The 25948-nt window shown below is 36.0% G+C and overlaps 1 protein-coding gene across 1 annotated transcript in view; it reads right to left on the reverse strand.

Annotated features, from left to right (window-relative positions):
- Positions 1-25948, reverse strand: part of LOC150103126 (E3 ubiquitin-protein ligase AMFR-like) — a 294346-nt gene that overhangs the window by 77241 nt on the left and 191157 nt on the right. The window contains exon 11 of the mRNA XM_090397349.1: positions 18687-18812. Coding sequence (XP_090253475.1) covers positions 18687-18812 — 126 coding nt within the window. The remainder of the gene's footprint in view (positions 1-18686; positions 18813-25948) is intronic.

Genomic DNA, 25948 nt, shown 5'->3' on the forward strand with positions numbered 1-25948 from the left:
CAAACAACTGATTCGGAACACAAAATTCATAATGCTTTATCTTTCGTAGTGATACTAACTTTTTCAGTCCAGTTCTTTAAATTCTTTAATATCTTCTTTATTTGAATGTCTATGTTACTTTGCTGGTGGTTGTGACATTCTGTACAATCTGTAAAGGGCAGGAAGCAAATAAAAATATATGATAAGGGTATATTTATATATAGCATAAATATGAATATAAAAAAGGAGAAAGAAAGAAATAAAACATAAGGCAAAAAAGTAAATTATAGCTGAATGACCAAAGTTGTACGACCACAAGGTACACACAAAAATTGCTTTCTTCATACAGCTTCCAACTTTAATGAAAATCGGATCACAGGGTGTAAAAATGTAGACAGAGAAGTATGGACACTGACAAAAATTATAATTTGGACTCAGAAAATCTCATCATAATCACTCTCTGCATACACCTACCAAGTTTAAGCAAATCAAAAATTTGTACAATTATAAGCCTACCTACACAGATGCAAATGAAAGAGAAGGGTACCCATGCCATCTAATCATGTGCAGATAACACTTCATAATCCTGAATATTGATATTACATTTCGCATAGCTTTAACAATAACTTATGTTTATGGCAATGTAACGAAAAAATTTGCATTTACATCTAATAAATTAAACATATAAATTGACAATAAATACTTCCAATCCATATTTTAATGACTTACGATTTAATTAAATCCAAATCCACATATATACACACTTTAGAAAACCGATAAATTCTTTACAAAACACGAAAAATATATAAAATTATGGTAAAAGAGTCACGGCACGTCTGGCTGCCTGGCAAATGATGCAACAACTGAACAAGACAAAGCTTGTATGTCAGTATAGTGTGGAGATAGATGGCTTGGAAATGGGATGTTTCATTTTCTTATTACTAAAACAGTTAATAGTGTTTTTCTTTATTGAATTTTTATTTGATATCACTTTACTTAATAAAATTGTATTCTATTGAGTTAAAATATACAACTCAGCGAAGATGTCGGATATGTATTTATTTATTTAATTATTTTTTTTAAAGTGAGCCCTGGGGTGTGTGTCAGAAAAAAAGTCATTGACGTGCAACGTTTGGCACGTGTGCCAAAGGTTCCCCATCCCTGGCTTTCTGTAGAATGCTTAGGCATTCTACAGAAGAATGCCAACCTTTTAAATGCAAATATTTATTGGTAAAATTGAGAAACAGGGAGATAAATATCATCACCTGGTGCGAGACCACTACCTGGCTTATTTGAATCCCGAAGTGGCTTGAAAAAATTCCATGCTTGATGTCTACAGCAGGATTTCTAAACTATGTCAACAATGAATACAAAAAATAGAAAAAATCAGCCTGCCCACACAAATGTATTATAGATTTATAACAACATTTTTGTGGGTGGGAATTCCTTAAACAAGTTGTTTTCATATTCTTTTATGTCAATGTAACCAGTTAAGTATAAACTCAATATGCAATATGGCATTTAACAAACCAGCTGAGGGGTGCTTAAAGATCAAAGCTACATAACTGAGAGGAGACTTCCACATAGCCTGTAAAGGAATGCAGAGAACCGACCAGGGCTTCTGACCTAATGTTCAATCCTCACCTTCTCGTGGTGCACCCTGTTGGGTATCTTACTTGGATACTGAACGAATGAGAATGGGCTGGCAATTTTGGATTTAGCCAACCAAATTGTATTCTTATTGGCTTAAACCAAAATACAAAATGATGGTACAACATGACAAAATTTCATGCCGGCTGGGGTGTCGCCCTGTTAAACAAGGCCCCCGTTGTTTTCGCGAGGAAACCAAGGCGAACAGCGAAAAGTCAACTACTAGAACAAATCTGAAAACACACCCCAACTCAACATCACCAGAGTTAATGATCGATACTATCAACATAAGAAGCCTGAATGGCAAAGAAATGGAGCTAGCTGAGGAATTAGATGAGTACTAGATTGACATAATAGGGATGACTGAAACAAAAAAGACCAAAACTGGTGAGATCTTTCTGAGCAATAAATACAAAATGTTATATTCAGGCAACAATAATATGAGGCTAATCAATCTTCTTGAATGGCAGTCTCAAGTAGAGTGATGTGGGCAAATATGAGAATGGCGAACTGGACAATGAGACTTATTTGTGCCTATGGTCCCACAGAAGGTTCTACTAAGGTAGAAGTGAAGGAATTTTTTGATGCTTTAGAAAAAGCAACTGACACAATGAAAAAGGAAAAGTTGGCCCTTGTTGAGGATCTAAATAGCAGAGTAGGAAATGATTGTTAGACGTACAAAAATATGTTGGGAAAATTTGAAGAAAAGAGCAAAGCAAATAATAATGGCAAATACCTGTTGGATTTCTGCTCAGGACATGGACTGGTTATTACTAACACCATGTTCCAACATAAAAATGTGCACAAATTCACATGGAGAGAAGAGGCTAGGAATAAGAAAAGTCTCATTGGCTATGTTATTGTTGATAGTGATATTTTCTCCTTGGTGCAGGACACCAGAGTGTACAGAGGATTTGAAACTGGAAGTGATCACTATTTAGTCTTGAGCAGGATAAAATTGAGTTTCATATTGAAAAGAATAACATGTAAAAAAGTTCTAAAAAGAATAAAAGTTGAGCAGCTCTCAGATGTGAACTGTTGACTAAAATAACAAAGATTATTGAAGAAAAAATGAAAGAGTTCGAGAACTGGAACCAAACCTTGGAGATTCAGTGGCAAGCCTTGAAGAAAACCCTGATTGATTCAGCCAGAGAGGCATGTGGTGAGGTTGTCTGCAAGGATAGAAAAATCAGAACTCCATGGTGGACATGGGAAGTTAAAGAGGCAGTGAAGGAAAAGAAGAATAATGCATATCAAAAGTTCCTGGCAAATATGTCAACTTGTATTCTTAGAGAATATAGAGACAAATGTAAGAAAGCTAAACACCATGTAAAACTAGCTAAACAAAAGTCATGGGAGAATTTTGGTAAAAACATAGAAAATAAATATCAAGAAGGTGGCAACATATTCTGGATGTTGTTGAAGATACTCAGAAATGAAGGAAAGAGTGCTGTAAAAGGAGTTAGAGATGATAAAGGTGACATGAAAATGGGAGAAAAAGATATCCTTGAAGTATGGAGTAATTACTTCGAAAAATTGCTAAATGAAACAAAAAAAGTGATAGCACAGTGATTAAAAACACTCACTAGGCATACAGTCAGGAATACATATCCATACTTGAAGTAGAAAAAGCCCTCAAAGGCTGGAAATGTGGAAAGTCAGCAAGAGTAGATGATATTTGACCAGAAATGCTGAAATATGGTGGTATAAAAGTCTTACAGTGGCTGCACTGCATAGTTCAGAAAGCCTGGACAGAGGGACGAATTCCAAATGATTGGAGTAGAGCTCTCATAGCACCCATATATAAAAAGGGAAATAAAACTGAATGTGAGAATTACAGAGGAATTTCCCTACTGAGTGTTCCTGGCAAGATTTATGCAAGTATACCTGAAAACAGTTGAGAAGAATTGTGGAAGAAAATCTTGGTGAAGAACAAGCTGGATTTGGGCCAAATAGAGGCTGTCAGGATCAGATCTTCGCTTTACGACGAATAGTTGAGAAAGCATGGGAATATAACAAAGATCTATATTTAAGTTTTGTCTATCTGGAAAAAACATGTGACAAAGTGCCAAAAGAGAAGCTATTCAATATGTTGCAGTTATATGGTGTCAATGGGGCATTATATCAAGCACTACTTAGTCTTTATTTGAGTTGTAAGTCAGCAGTTAGAATTGAAGGAAGTACAGGAAGATGGTTTAATGTTAAATCTGGTGTGAGAGACAAGGATGTACATTATCCCTCCTGTTATTCATTATCTATATGGATCACATTATGAAGGAAAGTGGTATTAAACATGATATCAAAATTGGAGATATTAATGTCAGCTCTTTGCTTTATGCGGATGATATTATACTTCTAAATAAATCAGCTTCAAGTCTGTAAGATTCCTTGACTAAATTGAATAACCGTTGTAATAGATATGGAATGAAGGTCAGCAATGCAAAGACAATGAAAATAGATAAAATTGTTGAAAATGTCAACTGTGTTGTGAACGGAGAACCTGTGGAACAAGTAAAACATTTCAGCTACTTAGGCACGATTTTTACTGAAGATGGTAAATTAAATATGGAAATAGACAACAGAATCAACAAAGCTGGTATGGTAGGAAGTCAATTGAATAAATTCATATGGAATGAGAAAGAAATTAGTCGGAACACTAAATTAGCTGTATACAAGACAGTGTTCAAACCAGTTTTAACTTATGGATCTGAGAGCTGGGTCAGAAGTAAAACACTTGACCAAAGACTAGAGACTGCAGATATGGGTCCTGAGAAAGATACAGATAGCATCACTGGCAATGTCATATTAAAAACAAGGATATTAAGAAAGAACTAGACATTGTCAGCATCCAGGAATGCATTAGCAGAATTAATCTCAGGTGGTATGGGCACTAAAACAGAATGGGCGAAGATAGATTAGCAAAACAAGTGTTCTCTGCCAGGTTGGCAGGAAAACGACCCAGAGGAATACGAAGATATAGGTGAATTGATACTGTACAAAGTTCCTTAGATGATAGAAATATAATATCTGATAATGTTGGAGTCTTGACAAGTAACAGACTAATTTGGAGGAAAATTGTAGATAGGAAGTTAGTAATTATGTAAATTTTCCATGTTAGTACTATCATATCCTGTACACCCCCCTGAGGGTACATGACAGGAATTTGATGATATTATTCCAAATAAAACCCCCAAAATGATGCAAATTACCTCAGTAATATCTCTCTCTGTGGATACATATAAAATTACAGAATCCAAATGTAAACCTTCATCCTTAATGCCCTGATAGGCCAGTTAATCTTATATAGTGTATTACAATGATAATTGCAAGCATACCTATAATGCTTGCAATTGTACTTTTTTTTAAAATACATATAATCAATTTATCTAATGTAGTGATATTGTCAGGTCTCATATCTCTGTCTTCTAAGGCAATTGCATTATTCCCCCCCCCCCCCCCCAACCAGCCACAACGCCTATAGACGTCGAGATAAATCTGTATACGAAGCTCTAAAACCCATTATATAACATGGATAAGAAGTGCAATTTGGTGTCCCTATTTTATCCACATTGGCCGATAGGGAGGTTAATCTAACTGAATCTTGGTCTTCCTCTGGGTCCTTTCCCATTTCCTGATATTATTGCATCAAACATTTGTTTTGCTAACCTTCCTGTTCCATTCTATTTACTGGGACCATACTACCTTAGTTCTCACACATTCTCGGAAACATAAGGTTCCTTCTAAATCTCAGGTGGCATGAATGTTTGTGACTCTCCTACTGTATAGGACAGTCACAAACAGCAACACACAAAACAAACAGCACAAACAGCAACCAAATTGTTGCTATTTGTGCACTGTGATAAATGTTTTTGTGCTCCGAAGATGGATATAATACCAACAAGTTGTTGGAAGTTTTTCCACTTGGTTATATTATAAATTAAAGATACCAAGAAATTATATACTTGGTTTAATCCTTTATCTGAGTGTGAGCAAACAAGTTTGCACCTGAATTATTTTCAGGACTGGGGCAACTCGTATAAAGAAGCTAATGACTTCACATCACTTGCCTTAATATCCCATAATGCAAACACATCACCTTGCGGTATGTATAATGCTATGCATTATGGGAAGGGTCACTACCCAGAGGTGATACTATGGCTTACACTTGGATAAAGGATTAAACCAAGTATATAATTTCCTGATATCTTTAATTTATAATATCAGCAAATAAATAAAATATTGTTTTCTTATTATTCTGTATTGTGAATTACTACTATCAAATAAATTGACATGAACTACCAACACAAGCCTTTCTACTCTTCTATTGAAGAAGTAAAATATTTCAGCTATTTAGACAGTGTTTTAGTGAAGATGGCAAATGAAATATGGAAACAGACAACACAATGAACAAACAACATTATGGCGAGGGAGTCAGTTGCATACATTTATGTGGAAAGTAGGGAAATTAGTAAATACACCACACTAGCAGTATGCAAGACATTGTTCAAACTTGACATAGATCTGGTGGTTTTTAATATTATTCTGTTTCAGAATAAAACAATTGATTAAAGACAACACAAGAGCAATCTTGAGAAAAATTCAGGAAGTGAACAGATGGTATCATTAGCAGAATAGTTAGCTAGTTATTCACATGTGACGTCACTAGATGTATATGGTTACTCCTATGTACCTGTAAAATTCGATGCAACATAAATATTTATATTTTTTATTGCATCGACTTTTACAGAGGCCACATCTAGAAAGACTTCTAAAAATAACTTTTGGTTGTTATTGTAAATAGAATACTAAAAGCCTATGTATAAAGCCCAAAGGGAATTAGTTTGCTCCTCACATAAACAAAGAATGCTAAAATGGTAAAGCCAAGGGCAATGCCTTGCCATCGGAAGGTTATTTTGATGTTAGTGTTAGATTAAAATGTAAAAGAGCCCTTTTGTTTACAAGTTCAGTCTTAGGCGACCTTCAAGGTCAGTGGAGAAAGGGGTAGCAAGAATCAAACATAAATTCCACAGTCAGGTAAAACGGATTAAAGACATATGAAAGGGGAGAAAAGAGAAGTCGGGAGTTTTAGATCAAGAGAGTCACAAGGAAATATCTGGGGTTCCCAAACCTACATCCAAAGTTTGCGCAGGAAAGTACGGGGATTTCAAACCTTAACCCAAGGTTCCAGAGAAGACTGAACAATAAGCCAAGGATTTTCAACCATCAGGGATCGACAATTTTGGCTAGAACAGAGAGAATACAAAAGGAGGTGGAGGTCGATCCATGGCAAATCGTCCAGATCAAAAATGACGGTTACCAGAAGGGATTAACTATGGAGTGGGGGGCAGCCAAGCCAGACCTGATGCACTGCCGATCAGACAAATCTGCATGTGCTCCGTACGCTGAATCCCCTTTGCCCGAAGTTCCAAGACACCTGGAAATCGTGTTCCAGACCCGCCAATCGTTCTGAATGAAATGCCAGTGCTTCGTAAACCTCTAAGGAAGGAACTCAAAACCCGAGACAGAAAAGGAAACCAAGGACTCCGAGACGAATAGAGAAGAAGAAGTGCACTAAAGGCAAAAAGAATTCATGTGAGTCAATTGTTGTATATTATTTTGTATGTGATGTAAGGGAACTACCTTAATGGACTGCTAAGTTTAATGTGATAAGATAGGTATAGCCTGAAAATAATTAATGCAATTTTATGGTTGGAATTATTAAGTGTATGGATCAGAGCATAGCAAATTCCTAAGTGATTGGGCAAAATGTTTAATTGTTAATTATAAGGAATTCTAAGGCTTTATGCTCAATAATTACAGAAAATTACCATAGTGATTCTGTTCTAAATTAGTTTGCTTAAAATAGGAGTCATAAATTATATTGCAGTAATTTTGTATGATATGTTACATAATTGTGGAAGTATGCTGTAGAAGTTTGTCATATAGAGTGTAGCTTAAGTTAAAGATATAAGAAGCAACTTCCCTATTGCATGTATTGTATATTCAGTTTTAGTAGTTAATAAACATGCTTGTCATTTATTTTCAATGAGTACCGCCTGATCTTTAATATGCAATGCTTTGTTTCCAAATAAACACGATCCTGTGAGCGGGGAACTAAATAATAGATAAGATAAGGAACACATAGAACGCCACGACTGTAATTTGATTAATAGAGGATTTTGTGTTGATTAGGACCTAGTGAAAGTACTACCTATTCTTATACCACAAGGAAGCCTGGTGGTGCAGCTTAACAAATAAATTTCTAGTGTTCTCAGGTATAAGAATATAGAGTCATGGAAGGTAGGTTAAGAGATAGAACCAAAAATAGGGAATTAAATAATACAGCATAAATAGATAGCCATAGTATACAAAGGTTCAAAAATAACAACCGTTTACATACCTCATAGGGATTTAGAAATGAACCCTACTATTTCTAGTAGAAGGCTTCATTTCTAAAGTTAGCTAATTTTCACTAGCTAACTATTCTGCTAATGATACCATCTGTTCACTAGTGACCCTTCCCATAATGTATAGCATTATACATGTCTGCAAGGTGATGTGCTTTGCATTATGGGATACTAAGGCAAGTGATGTGAAGTCATTAACTTCTTTACATGAGTTGTCCCAGTCTTGAAAATAATTCAGGTGCAAACTTATTTGCTCACACTTAGATAAAGGATTAAACCAAGTACAGGTATCCCTTGCTTAATGCGGGATTTGATCAACACAGCGAAATTAATTGCGGCAATCCCTTGATATATGCGGCAAGAGTTTTGATTAACGCGCCTTTAATACAGCGGTGCTCACAGCTGATCTGACAGATACATGCAAAATGTTTAATATAAATATAATACAATTCAGTGTATAGCTTGGAGGTCATGAGTAGATGTGCATTCATATGTTATTAGTGATATTCGTACTGTTTTTTTACTGTCAGTTTGGTTTAACACATGTTATGTAAAGGTTTGTGATATTTGACAGTAAATTGTATGTGAGAGATACTGCGACATCTGATGTCAGTATAGTATGGTTTGATTTGAGCAAGTTCTTTAATTTTGCAGGAGGTTTAAAGGTGGCTTTAAGGTTGTATTTCTGTAGTATTCTGTTTATTTTATCTGATATCCCTTTAATGTATGGAATGGGTACAGTTTTATTGTAGTCTAGTTTATTTTTGTTTTTAAGTGAGGTCTTGTGAAGAATTTTGTTGATAGTATTTTGGCTGCAGCCATTTTTTTTAGGAAAGTACTGCTGATAACTTTTAATTCATATTAAAGGGGGGGGATAATGGTGAGCCCATGGCTGTGCTTTCTTTTAGTAGGTAGAAAGTGTTTTGCCCCACAAAACAGCCAGAACGTAATACGTGTGCAAAGAGCGCTGTGATATCGGGAGAGAATTTGTCCTGTAATAGAAGGATTGGGACATTTGTGAAGAAGGCAAAGATATCAAAACTGACTAATAAATCATCTTTTTCCAGTGTGATGGCTTTGATTTTGTTTAATGTAGATAGCATGCTCAGCAAGTTCAGACTGTTTAATCTCATGGCATTTAATTTAAGACTTGTGTTCTTCTAGACAAATAAAAGCAGATTTTATAGTTTGTCCAAAATAAGATACCCACAAAAACAAGGAATCTGTAAATGGCTGAAAAACTTAAAGGTGGAAGCTTGTGCTCAGGAGAAGCAAAAAACAGTGGAGATTTTTCTGATGGAACAAAAATTTCTTTTTGAATTTAATGCATTCCATCCTAGGACCCAATTCATCTTAGAAGTAAATAATCAGCCATTTACCAGATTCCTTGATCTTGTGGATTATCTTATTTTGGACAAACCATAAGATCTGCTTTTATTCTTCTAGAAGAACACAAGTCTTATATTAAATACCATGTGCTTGAACAGTCTGAACTTGATGAACATGCTATCTGTACTAAACACAGTTTATTGAAACAAAACAAGAGTCATAAGTCATTCTCTCAAAGAACATCTTTATAAAGAAACATATGAATACAACATGTAAGAGTTAAACTTAACAGAATAGACCTTTTGTGCTTCCGACTTTTTGAAGTTATTTCTAATAACATAGAGAGCAAATTATGGACACTTCTAGATAAGATGATTTACAACAGTTTCTGTTGTAGGAATTTCAAAGAAGCTGTTATAGTCCTCTGTTCTGGAGAAAATCTTCACAGAAACCAGGGAATGATAATAGTTGACATATGGAAAACCTTAATAAGATCACTCAGTCTGCTAGAATTTAATTTCGCTCAAAACTACAGAACGCTCTCATAACAGTGACTAACACAACAGGCTCCATGCATGTAATTTTATGCATTCTGTTTTAATGTTTAATTTATACGATAGTGTTACTCCATTTTCTCTGTACTAGCCACTCTGAGTTTCTTCTTCTTTTACCATTATAAGTCCTGAAGAAGCCAGACAGCCCCGTCTGCGAAACATGTTTGGTATTAGATGTTTATAAATCATGGTCAATTAAAGATCAATATATATTTCAATTTAATTACATGTTTGAATGACCAAATATAATATAAACAATGAACAGACTAGATGATGATATGAAGCAAAAGGTACGTTATTTTGAGAAACTCAAATGTAAAAAAGTTAGACTTGTAAACCATCTAACTTTCTTAAAAAGATGCAGAAACTTTAACATTATTCCCAAGTTTTTAAAATTCAAAGAACAATTCTACTCAAGACAAGCAAAAAGAATATATACTAAGGCATCCCTGGCCCTACTATGTGAAAGAATACAACACATAAGAGTTAAACTTAACAGAATAGACCTTTCGTGCTTGCGACTTTTTGAAGTTATTTCTAATAACATAGAGAGCAAATTATGGACACTTCTAGATAAGATGATTTACAACAGTTTCAACAAAGCTTTTCTAATTAGTAAAAACGCTCAAAAAAATTCAACACACTATATGAAAAGTATTACGACTCCGGATCCAGCCTCCCTGATGAAAAAGTGATTTTTAACCTTTCGGACCATATATTAACACAACCAGAAACCGAAATTCTTAAGAAAGGATTTAATTTCGCCATCGCCCCAGATCATATTCTTAAGGTCGACATCATCAGTAACATAGAGAAAGCACTCTCATCCTTTTCAGAAACAACAGCAAATGATCTGAGATTAAAAAGTGCTATTATCCTTTCAACTTCAAAGCCACCTAACCTAAACATAACACCAAGAAAAAAGAACTCTCTCAAACTTCAAAAAGGATAAACAAATAACTATCTTAAATACAATTATTTTAAACACTAAGGACTACATAGCCAAGATTGCAGAATTACTATCAGACACATCTGATAGTAATTCTGTGACACATCAACGTATCACATATTAGTCTGACCCAACATGGAAAAACCACAAGGAAGGACACTAATAACTTATTACGGAACATGATCAAACTTGCAACAGAATCTGAAGTCATTACACCCATTGACGCCACGATTGTATGGAGCCCTGAAAGTCCACAAAAGTGGAGTTCCACTATGCCCGATTGTTGATGGAAGAAATGCTCCCACATATTTATTATCCAAACACCTTTCCAACCTCCTAAAAGGACATATCATAAAATCGGACACTTATTTACCAACATCCCAGTAGAAGAAGTTATCAGTATCCTATACAATCTGGATACAATTTGTATCCTATACAAAAGGTGAGCCATATCTTCCCTGAAGATACAGCTCACCTTTTTCGTCACTTCCTTAAATCTAATTATTTCAAATGGAATGAAACAATATATGAGCAACTAAATGGCTTAACTATGGGCAGTCTCTTTTCGCTACCCTGTTCATGGAAAAGCTAGAAACAAACATCCTCTCAAAATTAGATCCAAAACCTTTAGTATGGCGGTGGTATGTAGACGACGTCTTCATCATTTGGAGGGACACAAAAACAGCTCTTTTGGACTTTTTAACTAAAATTAATTCTTTTCATCAAAAAATAAAATTCACTTTGGAACTGGAAAAAGATAATCAACTACCATTTTTGGATACCCTAATCAAGAAACTAGCAGATGGACATATCAAACTAACAGTCTACTGCAAACCAACACATACTGGATGCTACCTTCATTTCAAGTCAACTCACCATATCTCTCAGAAGCTCAGCATAATACATATGCTCAAAAATAGAGCTACGAACATCATCTCAGAAGAAAAAGAACTCTATGATGAAATTACTCATATATATCAGAGACATTAATAAAAATTGGCTAACCAAAGAATCTAATCAACAAGATTCTTCATAGAAACCCCCCCCCCCTCCAACAACAACCTACCATCACTCAATATATCACCCATCAGTTCATCCTTAGTTATTCCTTATGCAGGTACAGTGTCCGAGAAGATCGCAAAACTTTTTAAACCTTTCAACATCAGAGTTGCGTTCAAACTGGTCAAAACTGTCAATCAGGTTTTAAGATCGCCAAAAGACATTAATCCTTTTTTCAAACACTGGAGTGTACAACATCCCATGTGCTTGTTGTCTAAACTATATAGAACAAACATCAAGAAGCCTCGAAATCTGAAAAAAAGAACATATAGGAGATGTTAATAACAACAGAACAGACAACTCAGGTCTAGCCCATCATTGTGCGATTACTAACCATACCATTGATTGGGAAAGCAGCTCCATGCCTTACCTAGAAGAAAATTCCCGTTGTAGGAATTTCAAAGAAGCCATTGTAGTCCTCTGTTCTGGAGAAAATCTTAACAGAAACCAGGGAATGATAATAGCTGACATATGGAAAACCTTAATAAGATCAATTACAGGGAAGAAGAGAAAGAAACTCGGGAACGTAAGATGGATACTATGAAAATAGCATATGACGAAGATACCTTAAGACATGAAGTATCTCCTGATCCTTCATGTCTCAAAAACAAGAATCTTCTCTTAGGGCTTGCAACTTGGAATGTAAGGACCTTATATGAAGTTAGGAAGTTAGATAACCTTAACAAGAACTTGAAGCAATGAAAATTGACATTGCTGGTATCAGTGAAGTCAAATGGACTAATAGTGGAAAAATAAACAGAAAGAGCCATTCAATTATATACTCATGTGGAGACATAGGAATGGAGTAGCATTTGTACTAAAAAATAAGATTGTGCAAATCCTTACTTGGATTTTAGCTCATAAGTGACAGGATAATTGCACTAAAAATTGCAGCTCAACCTTATATTTTTATTGTCTAAATATATGCATCTACTTCTGATTACCCAGATGAAGATGTCGAATGTTTCTATGAAGACATTCAAAATGCACTAAACAATGCTAAATCAGATGACATAACTATCGTTATGGGAGATTTAAATGCTAAACTAGGCTCAGAAAAGATCTCTTCCTGCATGGGACATAGAAATCCAAGAGGAGAAAGATTAATACAGTTCTGTGAAGAAAACAATTGAAAAGAAAAGGTAATAGCAAATACTTTATTTAGCCACCCTCCTAGAAGACTTTACACATGGAAAAGTCCCAGAAATAGCTGTAGGAACCAGACTGACTATATGATTAAAAAAAGATTCTGGAATAACATCTTACAGGCCTTATATTGGATCAGACCAGAAGTGGTCATTAAAGCTGCAATCAAATTAAAGAAAACAATGAAACCTCTAAACATAGAAAAATATGATCTTGGCTCCCTTAAAAATCAAGAAATACAAGATAAATTTTTAAAGGAACTGGCATAATCCACTGCTGTTAATGTTCCTAATCCCACCAAGTATCTTTAAAATTTAAAAAAAAAGGCAATAAAACAAACAATTCCCAAATCTGAGAAGAAAATCAGTAAACCCTGAATGAATGACAAGATACTGAAAATGATGGAGGAAAGAAAGAAACAAAAATTGTCCTGAATACAAGAACTTAAACAAGGAGATCAGGAAAGAATGTAGGATTGCAAAAGAACTATGGCTTAACAACAAATGCAAGGAAATTGAACTTCTGGACAAAAAGCACAAAACCAGAGAACTTCATGAAAAAGTTAGGGAGCTAACCGGGGGGGTTGTGCATAGACACTGCAGAACTGCAACACCCCCAATTTTTCTCGATATATAAATATATTTAGTAATTTATTTATATTTGCTTGTAATAATTAATTTTATCATCAACCATCCTATACAATTCTCTTATTTTGTATAAAAAATAATAAAAATCCATCTTGTAGCACTCAGGAGGGCGAGGGACGCTAGCAGCACTGTGTTTACCACAGCGTCAAGTCATAGTGAGATACGAGCTATTAGCGTAATGCAGCACTGTCCATTGCACAGTTCCACTGTTGTTTATATGCAGTTTGCATCAGTAGTAGAGTGTTCTTAGTGCTTATTATGTTTATTCCATCTCTTTAAATATTTGGACATTACAATTAAAGGATTTAATTGTAATGTCCAAAAATTGTAAATCCATTCCTTTAATTACAATTAAAGGAATGGATTTTATTTTTAAGTAATTTTGAATTGTACTAAACTGTATAATTTTATCGATAATAAATAATATTTTTTCATGTTTAATTTTTTTTTTAATTTTTACCATAATTTTGATATTTTATCCAAACATGTATACACTGTACTTACAGTATGTATATTTTGAAAGTTGCAGCACCCCAACGATTTCAAGCCCCTGTGAAGTGATCTTTTAAAGTCAAGGATCTATCTAGAGTCACACCAAGACACTTTCGGGTTCTATTTTATTTTATTGTGATATTTTTCAAGAATACCTTTGAAGAATAAGTTTGAATGGCTACTGAAATTTATGCTTAGAAGCATTGGCTTCACTTCTCTCTCTATGGATTTGGCCATAAGCACCACTGTTTAAAGTAGTCATCAAGTTTTGAAGAGTCCTCTGTTAATGCATTCTCTGCAACTTGAAAAGAGGAACTGAGTTGCAACTGCAATGTCATCTGCATACATAAATTTCATTAAATAATGGTGGGATGTCACAGGTTCCTTGAGAAGGGTTAACAAATGTAATGAAACTAGCCCATCCAAGGTTCTAATGTATGCTGGGAGCTGCATAAAAAAAACATCTTGATTAAAAAAAATAAAATCTGTCAAAGACTTCTTTTACTCTCTTAACAGATTATTATTATTACAGGCGACTCCAGGGAATCCTTAGACTCATCGAGGGAAGCCCTAAACATCATGTCCACACAACTATATGACATTCTCACAGTATCTATCATACTTTGCCTTGAACTCACTCACCACCATAGCACCCACAACAGACTCTGGCAGCTTATTCCACTCATTTAACACTCTAAAAGTAAAGAACTCAGCTCTAACACCACTGCTAACCACACTCTTGCCCAGCTTCCATAGGTGTCCCCTGGTTCTCCCACCACCAGTCCTGATCTCAAAAATATCCTCTGAATTAATCCTATAGAAACCCTTTAGCAATTTGAATGTCTCAATTATATCTCCCTTTTTCTGCCTATCAACTAATTTCTGCAACCCACAAATCTTCAACCTGTTCTCATATGGTTCATTCCATAGACCCACTATCATCTTAGTCACTCGCCTCTGGATCCTTTCCACCTCCTCCCCATCAAGAAGGAACCTAGGTGACCAAATCTGGGCACTATAGTAGAAATGAGGTCTTATCAAGGCTCGGTACAGAGGTACAATAATTTGCTTGTCTCTGCTCGTCAAGGTATTTTTCAACAACCAAGTGAGTTGATGAGCTGATTTAGCTACTTTTACAATGTGCCCCCTAAACTTCATCTCCCTATCCACCAACACTCCCAAGTCCCTGGCCTCATCAATTTCCTGGAGTACAGTTCTGCTAATGTGGTATACTGCTGCTAATCTTTTCACCCCAAAATGCATAACCTTACATTTTGTTACATTAAATTGACATCCATTCTCCTTAGCCCAGAACTCCAATCTATCCAAGTCGTCCTGCAAGATTTTGACATCTTCTGCATTCACTATCGCCCTACCCAACTTTGCATCATCAGCGAACAAATGAACTATTACCTCTTAGATCCTTCCCTATATCGTTAATGAACAAATTAAACAGCAGCGGTCCAAGAACAGAATCCTGCGGCACACCACTAGTCACAGGCCATCTTTTGGACTCTACTCCTGAATAAACTACTCTTTGATATCTCTCCATCAACCACCCACCTATCCATCTCACCAACCCTATATCCATTCCCATATGTTGTAGTTTACGGATTAGAATTTCATGTGGTATCCTGTCAAACGCCTTTGTCCAGCAGTATCACTGTAAACCCTTATCCAGTTCAGCCGTCACCATGTTATAAAACTTGAGCAAGTTACTGAGGCATGATCTACCCTTCACAAAGCCATGCTGTCCCCCATACAGTATCTCATTTTCATCAATCCATTCCTATATTTTTCCCTTGACTACTTTCTCCAAGACCTTGACAATGACTCCTGATTGGTCGGTAATTTGCAACCATAGTCTTGGATCCTCCTTTATGGTGGAACTATTTTCCCCCTCTTTCCACACCTTCAGGACTAAACCAGACCCGAGACTCAGATTAAACAACATGGTCAAGGGCACTGATAATTCTTTAGCTGCTTCACGCAACACCCGTGCCGGTATACCATCCAATCCCACAGATGTATTCACATTAAGGTTCTGTAATAGACTATTCGCCTCCAGTTCATTCATCACAATTCCCATATAAACTAATTGTTCCTTCATTTTTTCAATGTCACCACCTGGATGATATACTTTTGCAAAGTGCTCGCTCAGTAACTCCCCTTATATCGACTGATTCAGTAACCTCCTTACCATTGTCATTCCTTAAAATCATTTTGCCGTGTACAGTTTTTTCCTTGCTTGTAGCAGATTGAAAGAACTGTTTGGGATTCTCTTTAGCTTGCATAGCTAGTTTCCTTTCGTAATCTGCTTTTGCTTTTTTTTTACTACACTCATTACCCTTCTGGCCTGCACTTTATACCGTTCGCATACCTGCACATCACCTCTTTCTTTAAATTCTCTCCACACTTCTTTCTTTTTTTGCAGCTCAAGCTTAATGGTGTTATTCGTCCATTTAACTCCTACTTGTTTTACTATTCGGACTGTAGGTATACAATCAGCCATTTGCTCCTTGACCACTTCCCATGCTCTATTGACATCCAGCCCTTGCAATTGTACATGCCATGGCACTGATCCAAGCAATCTCCTAAGCTTGTCATACTTGCCAGCACGGTAATTCCACATATACCCTGTCTTAATCGAAAATTCCACACCTTTAGCCATCTCTCAGGTCAAGACCTTATGATCACTCTCACCAATAGGTGGCAACATGGTCATATTCATTACAGTCGAATTCTCAGATGCTATTACCAGGTCAAGCACTCTCGCACTCCTAGCATTTTCAATTACATGCTGTCTCAGATAGTTATCCCTTAATAATTGAATAAAATCCATTTCCTTCCTCACATGTGTCCTCTCCTCCTTCCAATCAATGTTACCATAAGTGAAATCCTCCAAAATAATTACCCTCCTTCCACTCATTTCATCAATTTGTTTATGCATACTATCTCCACCATCTATTCCATCACCTGGTCTATAGCAGCATCCAACTGTATATTTTATTCTGCCAGTCTCAATCTCACACCAAATAGCCTGAAATGAGCTCTTTTCACTATCCTGCGATACAACTTCAATTCTCCTTGGCTGCAGTTCATCAACTATCATTAATAACACCCCTCCCCCATTTTATTCTCTCTGTCCCTCCTAAACACACTATAACCTACACATTCTATCCCACTAACTATATCATCTTCTGTCAACCATGTTTCACTAATGCCAATAACTGTGGCCACGAAGAGCCAATCAAGGCCAAAAATTCTTCCTTCTTGTTCCTAATACTCCTGGCATTAGTATACATGAAATGCAGTGATCCCTTTGTCCCACTCCTATCTTGATGCGTTATTCTAAATATCCCATTCCCATTTTTTGTCCTTAGTACTGGCTCGGGTACATTATATACATTCTTACACTCAACTTTCTCACTGATGGCCGCATATCCCCCCCTCCTTGGTAGTTCTAGTTTCCCTGGTTCTGCACATCCATTTTCACTTCATTCAGCAACACTTTTTCCAGTCTCCACACACCAAGTCCATTCAAATGCAGGCCATCCATCTTGTATAAATTCTTTCGCCCATCAAACTCATTCCACACCACACAACGTCTGCATAACCTGCGCATAATGTCATTTGCGATTATGGCCCTCCTTCTAAACTCCTCTCTGTCATACCGCGGCAACAGACTCACCATTCTAACTCTGTCACGCTTTTCTTTTGCTACCTTTAACAATACTTTCAAGTCCTCTCTCAGATGATTGCTAAGAGTTTTGCATTTCACTTAGAAATACCTTTATGTGTATAGGAAATGACACTATTATTTAGACTGGTACTTAGATTCAGACTCATAGTATAAGACAAAAGCCTGATCATATGACCACATGTAATACTACCTTTGAATTCATCTCCCACCTAAAGATAATCAAACAATCATGCCCATGGCAGGATTCAAACCTGCAGAATGTTTGGTTGGCAACATTTGTTTTTATTTGCCAACTATGCAGGCAAATAAATATACAATTAAACTTAATACATATTTTACTTACATAATTGTTTATTAGCATGCATGCATGCATGCATGTTCACACATTTTCATTGTTGAATCTTCTGGCTTCTGTTCTAGTTGTTTAATTTGAAAAGTCATAAGATGTCTTTAATTTGAAAAGTCTTACGATGCCATTGATGCTGGAGTAAAAATTTGATGTCAATAAAATATTATGGAAGTAAAATCCACATTAAGTTTAATTAATTATCACTGCTTATGTTCGAATTTGGCAATTTATAAATATATAATATTTTCCATTTTATTCCAAAGACTGAAGGGAAAAGAACTAATGTTCAGCCAAATGTGAATCCTCACTTCAGATACACTAGTGTAAAGAATGAATTGCATTTTTATTTTCTAGCTTTTCTATATTACTTTTATAGCACATGCAACTTTTCTCTTACTTTCAGAGATTTCAAAATTTCTTACCGGTGGTGGAACAAGCCTCTCATCTAAGATGTTTTCGATGGTTACTTCTACAGAACGTGTCCCACGTAAGTCATCCATAATTAGGCTTAATGGCATACTTGGGAACATCTGCTGAACTTGACGTGCCTGTTAGATATAACATAACAGCCTTTATTCTATAAATGAACAGGCATATTAAAAAAATAAATATATAAAAAATAATAATAATAAAAAATCCATTTTACAGAAAAAGAGATAAAAAGGATAATTTATGACAACAAAATTTCTACAACAACTTTATTTTAGAAATGCACTGATCATATGGGGACTCTGTTGTACCTTTTGTTAGTTTGTAGTAAGTGTTAGTCATAGTGAGAGTCAACCATAAACTCTTTCAATAAACTAAAGTAGTTAGGAGGGGAAACCTTGCCATTATCTTCTAGGTGATGTAAAACACATGGAACTATTAATCAGTTACATGTGAGGATGGGTTTTTATTAGGTCCCAGTTACTTGGATTTTTTTTTATTTTTATTTTTTTTAATGTTGCTCCCACCCATGAAAGGTTATTTGCAAACCTATAGTACATTTTATACTATGGGTAGGCTAAGCATTTTTCTTTCTATTTTTATCAATATATTTATCATTTTTACATAGTCTGGAAACTCTGCTCTAGAGACCAAACATGGAACTTTTAATAAGTAGGGAAGTGGTTTCACACCAGATGATGAAATTCACCTCCCACCTAAAGACAATCATCAACATTTGTGCCCTCAGCAGGATTTAAATCTGCAGCCTATTGGTTGTAGAGCAGGTATGCTAATTCGGCTAACCAGGCCAGCAACTTAACCGCAAAAATACACTTTGATCATCACAGATAAGGAGATAGCTGACCAAATGTTACTTAAAGGAGAAGTCTATATTTTTGATAAACCAATTATATATTTTGTATATATAACTAAATCAACAACTGTATAAAAAATTAAACCAAAATAGAATAAGTGCCAAGATTTAATGCAATTCAATAATACAAAAATGTTTTTTTATAGATATTAAAGTAAATACATTGATCAAGGAATTTGTTCAATTTGTTCTGAGGGCAGAAATGGTCGTGCAGTAGCATTTCAGGTGGTATACTTCAAAAATATTCAACTATCATGAACCAACCAGAAAGAAAAAAAAGGAGTAGAGCAAGATCATTCAAAGTTATATTTGTTACTTAATTAGTCAGAAAATCTACCATTTATACGACGAGAGTACTGGCACAGCTTTGTAGCTTCCTAAACACTTGCAGGTTTAATTCTAGTTTGATTACAGGAAATTACTTTTTTTTTTGACCTGAGTTAGTCCATCTCTGGCTCATGTAAGTAGGAGTTTAACTCCTACAACAAACTCAAGTTTTTAACACTGCAAGTCAGGAAAAACTGACAATGGAAACAACAGATAACATAGCTAGGATTAAGAATACCAAATGGCAACAGTGTCTACATTATTCTATTCTGAGCATCTCATCTAATCATAGGTATTTATGCATTCAGCTGTCATGATGAGGAAGAGTATAGAGGCCAGCAGCTGACCTTCCAAAATCAGGACAATCTGCTCCCTTTGGAGTATGTAAAGGTGCTAAATTTATATGACAAAATACATATTTTCAGATATTAATTTCAAACATAGGCAATTGGCTTTGTTATCTTCTGTGTTTGGAAATTTCATATAGATCATATTACAAATGCTTAAGAACATTTGTAATATGTTCTTAACCATCAACCATAATAAGTCAAAGACAAAGAAATTACAAGTGGGAGAAAAGGGCAAACTTTCCAAAACTTCCAGATCAATTCATCGATATGTTATGTTGTTTCCATACATGAGAGGTTAGATGGCCAATCTATAGTACATTAGTAGTTTGGATGGGAAGGGAATTGAGGAGAAAGAAGAAACTTGATCAATTTGATTTTAAGACTGGTGTATTATATTTCATGGGAAGGGCTTAATATAGGTAGAGAGACTGTTCTAGAGGGTGGCAGCAGAAGGAATGACGAGGAGGAAGAGATTTGTTCTGTGAGTTTTCAGCTGAATTGTGAAGTGATATTGAGTGGCTACCGCATGTGTGCATGTGTGGGGGGGGAGTTATTATTGCTAGTTAAGATGAACAGTAGCCATGGAAATATTAATAAACTATGCTTGCAGCAGAAACTTAGCATCTGTCAAAGTAAGTGAATTCATGAGCGATGGGTCATTAATCAATCTAGTTGCTCTTTTCTATACTGCAATAAGTACTTCTTAAAAAGTTCTTTGGGTAACCACTTCAAATGCAATAACATTATTCCATGCTGGTTGGATTTGTGATTGATATAAGGTTGTTTGTATAAAATTAATAGCTCTTTGGAAACAAAACAATGTCTTTAAAAGAAGAATCCTAATTTTTTGGATGATGAGGAGGTGATAACTGTAACATGTTTATGCCAAAAAAGGTTTGATGTTAGTGTTATTTTAAGAAGAAATGTTTCATCTTGTCGTGAGATTTGAGTGTTGTCAAAAAGTATGACAGAAGGATGATAATGTTATCCAAATCTCAGTGAAGAATGTTTGGAGGTCAGAATTCAAGGTAGTAGATGTTGAAGTTTTAGATGTCGAAATGGTTTGCAGAGTACAAGGTTCATTGAATGATAAATGCAATGTGCTGATATCAGTAAAACTATACTGGGTTGGTAGTCAAAATGGAATAAGCCACTGATATATAGGAAGAAGAGTGCAGGTGCAAGAACAGTCTCGAGGAAACCATGTACTGGTTACAAAGTTAGAACATAAGGAATGGTTTCAGGGCAGTTCGTCCAATCAAAATCTCGTCCATTACTTTTCTCGTCCAGTAGGACATTTCGTCCAATGCTATTTGTACAAATGAAAATAATCGGATGAAATGCAAGACAATATGCATGGTCCACCCTCACACGTTAGGTTAGTCAGTTGACACATTTGTTAGTCAGGTTAGTCAATTGGCACAGTAGTAGGTAGTCATTTGACACAACTGACAATAATAGTCAGTTGACACAAATGAGAAGGGTGCAAGACAATATGCATGGTCCATCGTCACACGTTAGGGTAGGTTAGTCAGTTGACACATTGGTTGGTCAGGTTAGTCAGTTGACACATTAGTTGGTCAGATTAGTCAGGTTAGTTGGGTTAGTCAGTTGACACATTGATTGGTCAGGTTAGTCAGGTTAGTTGGGTTAGGTTAGTCAGTTGACACATTGGTTGGTCAGGTTAGTTAGGTTAGTCAGTCGACACATTGGTTGGTCAGGTTAGTCAGTCGACACATTGGTTGGTCAGGTTAGTCAGTTGACACATTGGTTGGTCAGGTTAGTCAGTTGACACATTGGTTGGTCAGGTTAGTCAGTTGACACATTGGTTGGTCAGGTTAGTCAGTTGGTACAGTAGCAGTAGGTTAGCCAGTTGACACAGGTGACAATAATAGTTAGTTGACATCGATGGGACAAATTGAGATTGGACAAAATGTCCGACTGGACGAGTGTTTCATTGGACAAACTTATAAAAGTAGAAAGTATTTTTACCTTGGGTATAAATATGTTAAAGATACCAAGTAATTTTAAACCTGGTTTTACTCCATTTCCCAAGTAAGCAAACAGACTAAAAGTCAAGTTTGCGCCTGCAATTGATGCAAGTCTAACTGATCCCACAGGTAGTGCAGGACCAGGGCAACTCGTGGCAAAGGTGGAACAAGCTCCGATCACTAATCTTAATATTTACCCTTAATGCCAAAACACATCTCCAAGAAGGGGATGTATAATGTTTTGTATTAAAGGCAAGGGGCCACTACCCTAGCCACTATTCTAGCCTAGCTCCCACTGACGAGACCTCAATAAAGGTCGAAACCGGTCTGGGTAGTGGCCCCTTGTATCTAGTCAGAAAGCTGACAAACACACACAGTGAGAGGACATATTGAATGAAGTAAGCTTGCTCTCAAGACTGTGCCACATGAGGTCAAAAGCTTTGGAGATGTCAAGAGCCTGTGATTTGCCAAACTTTTCCATAGCATCTATCCAGAGATAGGTGGCATAGGTAAGCAGATCCCTTGTTGACTGATAGCAGCAGAATCTATACTGGTGACCGTTTATTAGCTGTGAGCCTTCAAGGTAGTGTAGGAGCTGGGTGTTAATGGTTTTCTCCATTATTTTGGAAAGAAATGATGCAAGGAGGGCCTCAATAGCTCAGTCATTATAGATGAAGCTCCTTGGTCGGAAAGACCTGGGTTCGATTCCATTCAGTGATGTGAGGAACTGTTATCTGGCTTCTTTCAATGAAAGGTGAGTTAGCTGGTCTCATATGGAGGAAGGTAAGGAGTTTTTTTTCACCCAGAACAGGCAAACCGACCTGTGAACACACACACACATTCTACAGACATAGGACCAACCGCCTTATCCTTGAGACAGTTGTGGTTGCAAGAATAAGAAACTTTGACACCGTAAAAGGTGGAAGAGAAGGATTAAGAAAGAAAGAAAGAAATAATGCAAGGAAAACTGGATGATAATTTCATGATAAGAATTTGTCACCTTTCTTAGGAATGGGTTGTATGCAGACTAATTTCCAAAACTCTGGGAGAGATACAAGTAGAATAAGAGAACATAAAAAGAAAAACAGAAGTCAACTTTAAAGTGCAAACCTTCAGAACCACCAGAAAAATAGCATCAGGATTATGATACATATTGGTATCTGATGTGGATAAAAGTCTGATCTCTTTATGGTGAAAGGGTCATTAAGTATTCAATACTCAAAGATTTATTGAGTGTTAGGAATAGCATGTTGAAGAAAAGTATGAAGCCAAAAGATTGGCTTTTTTGTAGGTGATGATATGATGCAACAGAACTACCCAGATATAACAATGATGCTAGCAGTGCTGGACAGAATGGATCCTTTGAAATCGATTTTGGTGTTAATAATTTTCTTGCAGCTATTTTGATTGTTATAAAGGAGTACAAAAAAATGGAGAATAGGATGAAAGCCAGTTGCAACATGCTTAGTTCTCCTGTACAGTTTTGGATCACCAAAGCTTTGACAGAGAAAATTAATTTAAAGTGGAAAAGAGTTTCTATACCAAATAAGAATTACTTCAGTGCACATTTTCAGAACAGCGCCAACCCGAGGGCGCAAGGGGGTGCACCGCACCCAGGCGTCAACATTGATAGGGCGGCATTTTATGTAGTTAATATCTAATTTGAATTATACAAGGCAATATTAGGTGCAGCCGATAAAAGTTTGCACCCGGGCGGCAAATACCCTTGGCGTGCCCCTGCATGTTTTGGTCAGAAGCCAAAAACAATAATGCAAACCAAGAAAATGAGGCATGGATTTTGTGATCATTCCACTTGGTACTCCTATAATGCTAGATGTGTATGTGTGTGAGAGAAAGAGAGCTCAGCACTAAATTGTAGTCAGAATTATGTAGCAGACAAACAACATTCAAACGTACTTGGATTGCTAGTGAAAAAGAGATCTAAGTGTTTTGAGAGCAGTTGAGGATATCTGGCATTCTGGTAGGTATACAAAAAATAGGTCAGTGTTCACTGGTGATAGCAAATGTCTTAGAAATCTCCACCTGCTGTTCTATGTGGTTAGACCAACAGGTGTGAACATTCAAATTTCCACAAAAGATATTGTCACTGATAAGGGAGGTGGATTGAAAAAAAAAAGTCAACATTTAAAGAAAAGGAATTAAGAAGTTCAGAATGGCTGGTGGTATTAGGAAAGTACTAGTTACATTTGATAAATTCAACAGAACAGAGCAGAGATTTTCAGTCAAAGAATGTCAAAATTAGGAGATTGAATACCCTCTGGCATCATATATCAAAGCAAGCACATGCATAAACTGCACGCACTTTTGAGAAAATAGGGTCAAAAAGTAATTACGATGGCTGAGATTAGTTTGTCAGGAAAATAGGTGAGGTTTTGTAGACTGGAGATGGAAATGAATGTTGCTGAGGTTGAAATTGAGACCGCATATTTGTGAAGTGGATTTGGAAGGCTTAGTGAGGTTTGCTGTCAACTGTGTGGATCATCATGCATGCTCTATACACTGCTTGCATTCTGGTTACAATAATGGCTATCATTATTATTGGAATACTTAGTAATCATTATTGGAATACTCAACATTCTTTTAATGTTTTATGTATTTGATGACTTGATCCTGCTGAACAAAAAAAATGATGCAGCCAGGTTCATACATGTGACAGATGTGCCTCTGAACTTGTTGTTCAAATATTAATTCTGATCTGCTCATTAATATTATCACAATGAAATTTACCAACTGCAGGAAGTTTATCCGATCCATAATGGAATATGCTTCGCCTATCTGGATGCAAACATCACAAACTAGTTTAGACAAGCTTATAAAAATTCAGAAAAATGCAGCTAGAATCATATGTGGACTAAAGAATACAACTCCTGGAAAAATAGCAGAATTCAAATCCAACCTTGTTCCTTTAAAAATTAAGTGGCAAGAAAATCTTACTAAATTTGTAGAAAAAAGAGCCAACCTTGCACATCATAGAACAAGTGAACTTTTTAAAAATTGGCACCCAACAAACAGAATAAAGAAAAAACCAACAATGCATGAAATCATGGAAAATAAAATTCCCTTGGATTGTCCAAATAAAATAGCCAAGTACCCAGCATTTCCTCCAAATCAAGACAGGAAAAATATAGTTATCAACTTTGAAATAAGGAAACATTAGAAAAAAAGCCTAGAAAACCCTGAAATCTTGAGATCATTAGCTCTTTCAAAAATAATGGAATATGAACCTGACTCAATAAAGATCTACACAGATGGCTCCAAAAATCCAAATGGCAATTCTGTGAGTAGCGTACTCATCTATGGCTCTCAAAATATAGAACTAAAAACAACTAAGAGTATTGGATGCAACTCATACCATGCAGAATTAATAGCCTTTAACACAGCACAGTACACACCACATTTTCTTTATCCACTATACACAGAGTGGATAAAGAAAATGTGGAGTCATCCCACCAAGAAAATTTTGATTTGGAACCTTCTCCACTTAGGCATGAAGTTGAAAGAGCAGTTAAGCAGCTCAACAGCAATAAGACCCCAGGTGCAGATGAAATCCCAGCAGAGTTAATTAAGGCCACAGGAGATGGAGGGATAAGAGTGTTTCATAGATAGATTACAAGGATATGGGAGACAGGATCATGGCCTAGAGACTGGAAGAAGTCAGTTTTCATACCACTACACAAGAAAGGTGATATGAA

This window comes from Typopeltis vanoorti, chromosome 9 (assembly GCF_054136105.1).
Source record: "Typopeltis vanoorti isolate ZY-2024b chromosome 9, IOZ_Tvanoo_1.0, whole genome shotgun sequence".
NCBI lineage: Eukaryota > Metazoa > Arthropoda > Arachnida > Uropygi > Thelyphonidae > Typopeltis > Typopeltis vanoorti.